Source organism: Oncorhynchus keta, chromosome 33 (assembly GCF_023373465.1).
Source record: "Oncorhynchus keta strain PuntledgeMale-10-30-2019 chromosome 33, Oket_V2, whole genome shotgun sequence".
Lineage (NCBI taxonomy): Eukaryota > Metazoa > Chordata > Actinopteri > Salmoniformes > Salmonidae > Oncorhynchus > Oncorhynchus keta.
The window spans coordinates 23,277,915-23,290,932 of record NC_068453.1 but is presented as its reverse complement, the minus strand read 5'-3'; the positions used below and the strand labels follow the sequence as shown (position 1 = coordinate 23,290,932).

General features: G+C 41.7%; 1 gene segment (V, D, J or C); it reads right to left on the bottom strand.

Moving 5' to 3' along the window:
• Nucleotides 1-3,080: 3,080 nt before the first annotated feature.
• Nucleotides 3,081-13,018, bottom strand: part of LOC118365996 (Ig kappa-b4 chain C region-like) — a 35,293-nt gene continuing 25,355 nt past the window's right edge. The window contains 1 exon segment of the C gene segment in view: nucleotides 3,081-3,664. Coding sequence covers nucleotides 3,348-3,664 — 317 coding nt within the window.

The window sequence follows — 13,018 nt, the reverse complement described above, 5'->3', positions numbered from 1 at the left end:
TAGCAAACGTGCAATCTTTGGAGAATAAAATTGATGAGTTACGCGGAAAATTAAACTACCAACGGGACATTAAAAACTATAATATCTTATGTTTCTCTGAGTCGTGGCTGAGCAACGACAATATCAACATAGAGCTGGCTGGTTATACGATGTACCGGGAGGATAGAACAGCAGCGTCTGGTAAGATAAGGTGCGGCGGACTATATATTTTTGTAAATAACAGCTGGTGCACGATATCTAAGGAAGTCTTGAGCTATTGCTCACCTGCGGTAGAGTATCTCATGATAAACTGTAGACCACACTACTTACCTAGAGAGTTTCCATCTGTATTCGTTTTAGCTGTTTACATACCACCACAGTCAGAGGCTGGCACTAAGACAGCATTGAATGAGCTCTATTCCGCCATAAGCAAACAAGAAAATGTTCACCCAGAGGCGGCGCTCCTAGTGCAGGGAAACTTACATTTGTTTTACCAAATTTCTATCAGCATGTAAAAAATGTGCAACCAGAGGAAAAATAACTCTGGACCACCTATACTCCACACACAGACACGCATACAAAGCTCTCCCTCACCCTCAATTTGGCAAATCTGACCATAAATCGATCCTCCTGATTCCTGCCTCCAAGCTAAAATTAAAGCAGGAAGCACCAGTAACTAGATCAATAAAAAAGTGATCAGATGAAGCAGATGCTAAGCTACTGGACTGTTTTGCAAGCATAGGCTGGAATATGTTCCAGAATTCCTCCGATGGCATTGAGGAGTACACCACATCAGTCATTGGCTTCATCAATAAGTGCATTGATGATTTTGTCCCCACAGTGACCGTATGTACATACCCCAACCAGAAGCCATGGATTACAGGCAGCATCAGCACTAAGCTAAAGGCTAGAGCTGCCGCTTTCAAGGAGTGGGCCTCTAACCCGGAAGCTTCTAATAAATCCCGCTATGCCCTCCGACAAATCGTCAAACAGGCAAAGCATCAATACAGGATTAAGATCGAATCACACTACACCAGCTTTGACGCTAGTCGGATGTGGCAGGTCTTGCAAACCATTACAGACTAGAAAGGGAAGCACAGCCGAGAGCTGCACAGTGACACGAGCATATCAGACGAGCTAAACTACTTCTATGCTAGCTTCGAGGCAAATAACATTTAAACATGCATGAGAGCACCAACTGTCATGGAAGACAGAGTGATCACACGCTCCGCAGCCAATGTGAGCAAGACCTTTAAACAGGTCAACATTCGCAAGGCCGCAGGGCTAGACGGATTACAAGAACGTGTACTCCGAGCATGGGCTGATCAACTGGCAAGTGTCTTCAATTACATTTTCAATCTCTCCCTGTCCGAGTCTGTAATACCAACACATTTCAAGCAGACCTAGTGCCTGTGCCCATGCCCAAGAATACTAAGGTAACTGGCCTAAATGACTACCGACCCGTAGCACTCACGTCTGTAGACATTAAGTGCTTTGAAAGGCTGGTCATGGCTCACATCTCCACCATCATCCCGGCAATTCTAGACCCACTCCAATTTGCATACTGCCCCAACAGATCCACAGATGATGCAATCTCTATTGCACTCCACACTGCCCTTTCCCACCTGGACAAAAGGAACACCTATGTGAGAATGCTATTCGTTGACGACAGCTAAGATTTCAACACCATAGTATCCTCAAAGCTCATCAATAATGTAAGGACCCTTGGACTAAACACCTCCCTTTGCAACTGGATCCTGGACTTCCTGACGGGCAGCCCCAGGTGGTAAGGGTAGGTAACAACACGTCTGCCACGCTGATCCTCAACACGGGGGCCCTTCAGGGGTGCGTGCTAAGTCCCCTCCTGTACTCCCTGTTCACCCATGACTGCATGGCCAAGCATGACTCCAACACCATAAATTAAGTTTGTCGACGACACAACAGTGGCAGGCCTGATCACCGACAACGACGAGACAGCCTATAGGGAGGAGGTCAGAGACCTGGCCATGTGTTGCCAGCAACAACCTCTCCCTCAATGTGATCAAGACAAAGGAGATGATTGTGGACTACAGGAAAAAGAGGACCGAGCACGCCCCCATTCTCATCAACAGGGCTGCAGTGGAGCAGGTTGAGAGCTTCAAGTTCCTTGGTGTTCCTCGGTGTCCACATCACCAACAAACTAACATGGTCCAAGCACACCAAGACAGTCGTGAAGAGGGCACGACAAAACCTATTTCCCTTCTGGAGACTGAAAAGATTTGGTATGGGTCCTCAGATCCTCAAAATGTTCTACAACTGAACCAGGTTGCTTCACTGCCTGGTATGGCAACTGCTCGGCCTCCAACCGCAAGGCACTATAGATGGTAGTGCGAACGGCCCAGTACATCACTGGGGCAAGCTTCATGCCATCCAGGACCTCTATACCAGGCGGTGTCAGAGGAAGGCCCTAAAAATGGTCAAAGCCTCCAGCCACCCTAGTCATAGACTGTTCTCTCTGCTCCCGCACGGCAAGCGGTACCAGAGCGCCATGTCTCGTTCCAAGAGGCTTCTAATCAGCTTCCTTCCCCAAGCCATATGACTCCTGAACATCTAATCAAATGGCTACCCAGACTATTTGCATTGCCCCCCTCCCCTCTTTACACCACTTCTTCTCTCTGTTGTCATCTATGCTTTGTCACTTTAATAACACTACCTACATGTACATACTACCTCAACTAACTGGTGGCCCCGCACATTGACTTTGTATCAGTACCCCCCTGTATATTGTCTTGCTACTGTTATTTTACTGCTGCTCATTAATTACTTGTCACTTTAATCTCTTCTTCTTATCCATATTTTTTTTAAACTGCGTTGTTGGTTAGGGGCTCGTAAGTAAGCATTTTTCAGTAAGGTCTACATCTGATGTATTCAGCACATGTGACTAGTAACATTTGATTACATTTGCTGGTTGAAGATGATGTGGTTTGTGAGAACATACATAACTAAGCAATGACATTTAGGTCTGATAGTTTTCAAAGAAACTGTGAACCAGGCTTTTTTGATATACTGTATGTCTATACCATAAAAGAGTCAACAAAAAGAGTCAACAAAAAACTAAAATGTGTGTTCCAAAGGAAAATCTTTATTTTCATCTATTCATTAAAGCATCAAAGCAAACATTCCTACAGTATCTAGTAGTAATAAAACAGATCAAATCTAACACTGATTCAACCTCAGTCTACAGAGAGGTTTGACACATGAACTCAAGCAAAGCCCTCTGTTAGTCTACATGTCAGTGATCAATAAGGCAGAGAAATCTGCTGATCTCAGAACAGAGTCAAAGCAGAGGAATCAGCAGCCTCTCTCTTCAGGGGTGTGACTGAGGGGTCCTACCCAGAACAGTCAGCCCTCCTCAGGGTCTTGGTGACTGGAGTCTGGGATTTCTGCTGGGCTTCACAGGTCACCTCTCCTGCCTTGGTCCACTCCTGGGCAGTGAGAGTCAGGGTGCTGCTCCAGCTGTACAGACCATCCTTCTCCAGGACCCTAGAACTGGTCTCCTGGTTCTTGTTGGTCCCGTCCACTTTCCAGCTCATGGTCCAGTCTGAGGGGAAGCCCTTGTTGGCCAGACACGTCAGTGTGGCTGTTGTTGTACTGGACAGCTCCTCACTAGAGGGGGTCAGGACAGTGAGGGTGGGGGCACTGTTACCTGGAACAAACAGAACATATCATCAACTAAGTAACTACATCAAGTACAGCTACAGTAAGAGATTATCTTCAGCAAAGGACACAACAAAATAAAGTGAAATAGAAATGCCCTCTAAATATGAATGTAGGAGTCAGATTGATTAGAGGATGTGGAGAAAACACTAAAGTAACATGATACAAAGCAGATTTATGAACCAAACAAGTATAAATTGGTTAACTAGGGTTGCCAATCATACGGTGTCAGATATACATGTCATACATATATTGTTTAGTATTGGATCTGATCAGAATAGCCAAGTCATATTCATAGTATTTTCATAACATATCATCCATGTTAGATTATGAAGTCAGTTACAAACATAACTGAGACCCTTTGTCTTCTCCCTATCAGTGAAGTCTACCATAAACACAATGCAACAATGATGAAAACTATATACAATACTATTAGTTATTATACCAGAATTAGGAATGATATACTGCAATTATATGAATCAGACATACAAATAAACCTACAAATTATCTTTTTGATTTAATAAATATTTACTTGAAAGAAGGCTCAGTCAAAAGCTACATTTAACCAAAATATTTGAGATAAAGATTTTTTTTTAAATCGCACACAAACAGTAATACACAATGCAACAGCTATATTCCATATTATTAAATAGTTATCATACTAGAACTATCCTCTGCAATTCATCAAACCACACATTTAAATAAACACCTACATTTGAACATGTTGGTTGTTAGTCAAAAGAAATATAAAAAGTTATTTTTTTAGAAAGTAAAGTATGTAGAATCACAATATTTTCATGTAGACAGAGTTTCACAGAGTAAAATAACCCCCAAAATAATCAGAAAGAAATATCAAAGAGCGTGTTACTTACTTCCAACATCAAGTCTGGTGCCACTACCAAAAGTCCACCACAGTGATACAATCACTATTACTGCTGGTACAAAAACCTCTCTGTGTTGTGATGCTGCAGCTGTTACAGTGAAGATCACTCATACAGAATCATAATCAACACAGATACACTTTAACATCTTCCAGGTAGAACAAACACTTCATATTAGCTGTTTCTAGATAATACAAATGAATTGTATCTTAAATCCAGATATGAGTATTTGTTCCTTCCTCTGTGTATCAGGTTCTCCTAGTCTGGAGGAACAGTCCAGCATTAGATCAGTGTTGCTAGTATTCCTCCATATTGTCCATATGAAAGACAACAGCAGCAGCAGTAGTGATAGTGATCCATGTTGTATAGTCCTTTATTAAACATGTTGATCTCAGATTTAACAGTGGAGGTAAAGTCACAGAGGACAGACAACACTACCAGAGGAATCCTACCAGCTTTAGTTTAGAGAAGTGTTCACTAACTGATTAGAGGAACTTATATCAGAGACCGAGCATGAGTGAACAGACAGTTCATTATATCTGATCATCATCAGAATAACAATATGAAGGTGGTGTGACATAAAAGTTACCATATATTAGTTATCTGAGTAAACAGTTGCTGTTTGATGTTATAAAAGGGGCAGCAGGTAGCTAGCGGTTAGAGTGTTGTGCTAGTAAATGAAAGGTCATGATTTCAAATATCCGGGTCGACAAGGTGAGAAATATGTTGATGTACCTTTGAGCAAGGCCCGGCAGACCTTGGTCTTGACCCTACTCTACAAGGATGACTCAAGGGGAGTTGGGAAATGAAAACATTTTTTTTTACAATTCACACATGGGCATAAAACACACGTGTACATGTGTGAAATAGGACACATTTAATCACCCACCTAATTATTATAAAAGAAAGCTCAACCAGGACAAAATATATTCTGATGGGAGCCTACTTGGAAACTGAAATAGATTTGAAACATTCATTTGCATAATGCATCTGCTCCACTGCTCTAGGAGTGTTTATATCCCTGTGAGTTTAACACTTCATGACTGAGAGCCGTCCTTCATGACAACAGAACCCACAACAACCATGACTTTTATCGTGAGCTTTTTGTGGATATTGATATTCTTAATTCAGAGTAAGATTTTACAATTTATTGCTCCTAAAATGACTTCCTTACAAGTAATATGTAATATAAATATGTAATATTTCATTGAAATATGTGAACTGAATAATATGTCTGCCTAAAATGAGACAAAACAAACACAGATCAATGAAAAGTTATTGAATGTGTCTGTTTCAGAAGCCAGAGGACAGGTCACTGTGACTCAGACTCCTGCAGTGAAAACTGTTCTCCCAGAACAGACAGTTATTATAAACTGTAAAACCAGTGCAGATGTAGCAGATGCTTGTTCTGGGGATCACACCTGTATGGCCTGGTACCAACAGAAACCTGGAGGAGCTCCTAAACTCCTTATTTATTGTGCTGAAGAACTTGAGTCTGGGACTCCATCTAGATTCAGTGGCAGTGGGTCTCATAGTGACTTCACTCTGACCATCAGTGGAGTCCAGGCTGAAGATGCAGGAGATTACTACTGTCAGAGTTACCACAGTGGTTATGTGTTCACACAGTGATACAGAGTCGTACAAAAACCTCCCTCAGTCAGACTGTACAGTGACTGTACTGCTACAGCTGGGACCTACTGCAGGTGATGAGGAGGAAGAGACAGTGACATGGAACACTAACTGAACTAAAATACACTGAGATAAATATATCAGCGATGGTGACTATAATGTAAACTTATCCACCTTCATGTGAAATCATTCCTGAACTGACAACACCCGTAGGTCCAGACTACATAAATATTTTGCTGTGGCTGAGAAACCTTTTATTTAACATTTCAGACAATAAGTTGAATGGACTCTATCTATGTGAAATAATAATGTCTCAGATGAGTTCAGAATAAATATCCCCATCTCTGTTATGTCCCTCTATTGGGTAATGGGTTTCAAGCTAAGATTGAACCATATTTACTCAGATCATATAACATGATTTATAACCCACTTAAACAACCTGAGGTACTAGAGACAGTGACATGGACCACTGGTTTGTGAAGTCAACTTTGAATATGTTTAGAACGCATCATTCAGATCATATGTTGCCCATCGTCATCATCATCGTTATCATCATCATCATCATCATCATTGTGCTGGACCTCCAAAAGTTATTTGAAGTTCTGAAAAACCCACAATACCAGTCCAACATGTAAAATAAGATGTAGAGAAGTAAAGAAAAAGCAGGTGATGTGACATCAGCATCAGCCTCCCTTGATACAATCCCTGTCAGAGTCACCACAGTGGTACCACAGTGGTGATGTGTTCACACAGATGATACACAGAGCCGTACAAAAACCTCCCTTAGTCAGATTGCACAGTAACTGCACTAGTCGGCTATGACTGCAGGTGCTGAGGAGGAAGAGACAGTGACATGGAACACTCACGGAACTAAAATACACTGAGCTAAATATATCAGTGACGGTGACTGTAATGTAAACTTATCCCCGCTTGTGTTAAATCATTCCTTAAGCGATAACAACCGTATGTCTGAATTGCATTAGTATTCCTCCCATGTTGCTGTAGTTCATATGTAAACATTGCCATAACATGTGATTTAATACGTTGAACAGACTCTGTGCAACAATAGTAATGTCTCACATCATTTCAGAATAAAAACCCTCAGTCTCTAAGATCGCTCTGGCCGGTAGTGAATTTCAAACAAAGATTCAACCACATTTACAGCTGGGACCTACTGCAGATGCTCAGGGGGAAGAGACAGTGACATGGAACACTAGGAGAGTGAAGTCAGCTTTGAATATGTTTAGAAAGCATCACTCAGATCACACGTTCCCCATCATCATCATCATCATCATCATCATCATTGTAGTGCACCTACAAAAGTTATTTGAAGTTCTGAAATACCCACAATACCAGTCCAACATGTAAAATAAGATGAAGTAAAGAAAAAGAAGGTGATGTGACATCAGCATCAGCCTCCCTAGATACAATCCCCATATGAACCTCACTGTCATGTATTGTCATATTATGTCTTGTTCCTGTTCTTTCTCTTCACTCCGTCTCCCTCTGCTGGTCGTATTAGGTTACCTTCTCTTCCTCTCCTTCCCCCAGCTGTTCCTCATCTTCTTTAACTACCTCGTTCACCCTTTTCCCACCTGTTCCCTTTTTCCCTCTGATTAGGTCTCTATTTCTCTCTCTGTTCCTGCTTCTGTCTTTGTCAGATTCTCGTTTGAGTTTCTCATGCCAGAACCAAACTATCGTCTTGTTTGCTTCACCCTTGTCCCGTCCTGTCGGAATCTACCTGTTCATCTGATGCTACGTGTGATCAGGTACCTCTGTCCTCTACGACCCGCGCCTACCCAGAGAGACCAGCAGTCTGTCGCCGCTCACCCAGCTATTCTCCTCTGCTGCTAAGAAGGGGACTCTAACCCAGCTATTATCCTATGCTGCTAAGAAGGGGACTCTTCTGTAATTATCAGAAGGACTTTATGATTCATTTGTCGCCCTCTCTGCGGGTTGTCTATTTTGCCATTATATACATCTGAAGAGGATCTATGTCTTCCCTGTGTTTTGACATTAAAGGACTCTGTATTTGTTAAACCGCTTTTGGGTCCTCACTCACGTGCATAACACTCACAACCAGATATTGATCATCTAGCATTATATGAACTATTTTGATGAGCAGGTTACTGACTGTTACATGTGTGAAGGAGACATGATGCTGGGATCAAACATTTGACACATTCGTGTAGAGACCTACACTATCTACATAAAGTATAATAGAAATTTCATCTGTCATTATTTATATGATGGTATATGTGTTATGTCTCCTTGACTGAATCCACCATAAAGGTTAAAACCAGTCACTACCTCACATCTGGCCCAGTCCAGGGCATTTCAGGCAGTGAAACTGTTCACCTTCTAGACTGGTAGCTGTGGGAGTGAATTTGAGATTTACATAGACAGGGCTGGGTGGTTCTGCTTGTCCCAGAATAGAGCAACACTGTCACCAGATGTTCACTCTGTTCCCAGAGTGTTGGAGGTAGAGAAGACCAGGGGAAATATAATGAAGTGTAGACTACACTTTGAAGAAAACCATTGCTAAAACATATCATTTAATAAAATCATATTTGGAATTAAACATGATAAATATATCCAGTATGTCATGGAATGTAACAGTTTAGCAGTGTGATTTCTGAGAGCAAACCTTCAAGGTTTATTATCAAATTAGCAGTTGTAGAAATTATTGCAGAGTATTTGTTGGATCAGATGCCCTTTTAATTCTGTTTGAAAACATGAGAGTAAATTTACAGTTGAAGTCGGAAGTTTACATACACTTAGGTTGGAGTCATTAAAACTTGTTTTTGAACCACTCCACACATTTCTTGTTGCCAAACTATAGTTTGGCAAGTCGGTTATGACAACTACTTTGTGCATGACACAAGTAATTTTTCCAACAATTGTTTACAGACAGATTATTTCAACACCTCCGATTTTTTTTTGTAGACCACAAGTCTGGTTCATCCTTGGGAGCAATTTCCAGTACGTAGACGTACGTAGGGGTTGTTTAAGTTGCATCTCATTATATTCCCAGTATTACTTTATCAAATCTCAAATCTTATCAATCATCAAATTTGCCGGACGCTACCCAATTGGAATAATACTCCACATGTATCCTCATCCAAACTTCAAAATACTGCCCCCTATCCAAGAGAGGTTAAGTTACATCTATCCAAACGTGCAAAACTACCTACAGAGTACCCATGTCTCCTACCTAACTTTGTAACACGGTCCCAAAAATCCAATCTTACTTCATATTTTCTAAGTACCAGGAATATCAAAACACCGTATCAAAACCCCGTTCCGCTAGCGGAAGCCCTTGCCAACAGCCAATGAAATTGCAGGGCGCCAAATACAAATCACCAGAAATATCATAAATCAAATTTCTCAAAATTACAAGTATTAGGCACCATTTAAAGATATAATTCTTGTTAATCCAGCCACAGTGTCTGATTTCAAAAATGCTTTACAGCGAAAGCTCCACAAACGATTATGTTAGGTCACCACCAACTCACAGAAAAACCCAGCCATTTTTCCAGCCAAAGAGAGGAGTGACAAAAAGCACAAATAGATATAACATTAATCACTAACCTTTGATGATCTTCATCAGATGACACTCATAGGACTTCATGTTACACAATACATGTATGTTTTGTTTGGTAAAGTTCATATTTATAACCAAAAATCTTATTTTACATTGGCGTGTTATGTTCAGTAGTTCCAAAACATGCAGTGATATTGCTGAGAGCCACATGAATTTACAGAAATACTCATAAATGTTGATGAAAATACAAATAGCTTCTTTTGTTAGGGCGTTAGGTAAACAAATCCAAACGCACGTTCAGGTCCAGTCAGACGAAAAGTTCAAAAGGTTGTATTACAGGTCAAAGAAACTTGTCAAAATAAGTATATAATCAATGGATGTTTTTAGCATAAATGTTCAATAATGTTCCAACCGGAGAATTCCATTGTCTGTAGAAAAGCAATGGAACGAGAGATACCTCTCATGTGATTGCGCGTGACTGAGAAAGAGGCTGCTGCCAGAACCCTTAGTCAAACAGCTCTCATTCGCTCCCACTTCTAGTGGAAGCCTTAGGAAGTGCAAAATAACCCATATCCCACTGTGGATTCGATAGGGCTGAGTTCAAAAACTACAAACCTCAGATTTCCTACTTCCTGTTTGGATTTATTCTCAGGTTTTTCCCTGCCATATGAGTTCTGTTATACTCACAGACATCATTCAAACAGTTTTAGAAACTTCAGAGTGTTTTCTATCCAATACCAATAATAACATGCATATATTAGCATCTGGGTCTAAGTAGGAGGCAGTTTACTCTGGGCACGCTATTCATCCAAAAGTGAAAATGCTGAGCCTCTGTTGAGTGTACCCTCAACAGAGGCTTTTATTTTTTTGACATTTTTTTTCCTACATAATTTCATCCATGTATTGATAGATTGTCCAAGCCTACCTCTCTCAGTACTATGTCCGAGCTCTGGTATTCACGCATGCCGACAACTCTCAGATCATAGGAGGGTCCAGCTGCTCAATAATGAGTGTGTTTTTTCCCTTAAACCCCAATTCCTGATCCCCTGTGCACAGTTTACCCAGATCTTCAGGAGTGGTCAACAGGGGAAGTTGCAGAGATCCCCCTCGTTATCAAAAATGTTGTGGAAATTCAGTTCTGAGAGAGACTTGGTCATTTCTTCAAACAATCATCTTAATTCAATATTGATTCATTATTGCAATAGTGAAACCGTCGACCCAACAGTCTTGACTGTTGGTCCGAGTGCCTAACTGATAATGATAAAAGAGACCTTATATAGGACTTAAAAATGCTAAGTCAGACTGGGTCCAACTCAATAAGCCATCTTGTTTATCTACACAGGATGGTGTTTTACCCCCAACTCAGCTTAGTTTCCCAGATGCCAGGAAGATGAGACAATGAGGCATTGTTCTAAACTCTTCCAGGCTATCTCTATCTTGGGTCACACACACCACACCACATCTTGTCTATATAATGACAGATTTAGGTAATTATCACCAAGCCATTGTCAGCCCAAGCTATCTAGCAAAACCCATTTCCTTGACCCTACGCCCAGACTAACTGCAGGAAGCTAGAGTGGAAACCATCTCTTTACAGAAACACAGAATTAAACAGAACAGAAATGTCTTCCTTTTTGTTAAGTATTAATTGCTAACTATTAATATCAAACAAACCAGGTAAATATGTCATTTTTCTATAACATGACTCTGTTGAGTAACTCAAGGAAAACCATCAACCAATCTGAATAGAGATGATGTGCAATGATCAAAACCCCTAAAGATGACCTTAATCAATCAATCAATCAATCAATCAATAAATAAATCAATCAATCAATCAATCAATCAATCAATCAATCAATCAATCAATCAATCAAATATATTTATAAAGCCCTTCTTACATCAGCCAAAGTCACAAAGTGCTATACAGAAACACAGCCTAAAACCCCAAACAGCAAGCAATGCAGATGTAAAAGCACGGTGGCTAGGGATAACTCCCTAGATATGCCGGAACCTAGAAAGAAACCTAGAGAGGAACCAGGCTCTGAGGGGTGGCCAGTCCTCTTCTGGCTGTGCCGGGTGGATATTATAACAGAACATGGCCAAGATGTTCAAACGTTAATAAATGACCGGCAGGGGCAAATAATAATAATCACAGTGGTTGTAGAGGGTGCATGCAGGTTAGCACCTCAGGAGTAGATGTCAGTTGGCTTTTCATAGCCGAACATTCAGAGTTAGAGACAGCAGGTGCGGTAAAGAGAGAGAGTCGAAAACAGAAGGTCTGGGACAAGGTAGTACATCCGGTGAACAGGTCAGAGTTCCATAGCCACAGGCAGAACAGTTGAAACTGGAGCAGTAGCACGACCAGGGGACAGGATAGAGTTATCAGGCCAGGTAATCCTGAGGCATGGACCCAGGGCTCAGGTCCTCCAGGAGGGGAGGGAGAGGGAGAGGGAGAGAGAGAGAATTAGAGGGAGCATTCACACAGGACACCGGATAAGACTGGAGAAATACTCAAGATATAACAGACTGACCTTAGCCGCCCAACACAAACTATTGCAGCATAAATACTAGAGGCTGAGACAGGAGAGGTCTGGAGACACAATGGCCCTGTCTGACGATACCCTCGGACAGGCCCAACCAGGCAGGATATAACCCCACCCACTTTGACAAAGCACAGCCCCCACACCACTAGAGGGATATCTTCAAACCACCAACTTACTATCTTGAGACAATGCTGAGTATAGCCCACGAAGATCTCCCCCATGGCACGAACCCGAGGGGGGCGACAAACCGGACAGGAAGATCACATCAGTGACTCAAACCCATTCAAGTGACGCACCCATGCTAGGGACTTCATGGAAGAGCACCAGTAAGCCAGTGACTCAGCCCCCGTAATAAGTTTAGAGGCAGAGAATCCCAGTGGAGAGAGGGGAACCGGCCAGAGAGAGACAGCAAGGGCGGTTCGTCTCTCCATTGTCTTTACGTTCACCTTCACTCCCCTGTCCAGACTACACTCAATCATAGGACCTACTGAAGAGATGAGTCTTCAATAAAGATATAAAGGTTGAGAACTGAGTCTGCGTCTCTCACATGGATAAAATGAAGTACTATAGGAGAAAGCCCCGCCTCCAGCTGTTTGCTTAGAAATTCGAGGGACAATAAGTCTTGTGGCCGTTGCGTACTTGTAGGTATGTAGGCAGGACCAAATCGGAGAGATAGGTAGGAGCAAGCACATGCAATGCTTTGTAGGTTAGCAGTAAAACCTTGAAATTAGCCCTAGCCTTAACAG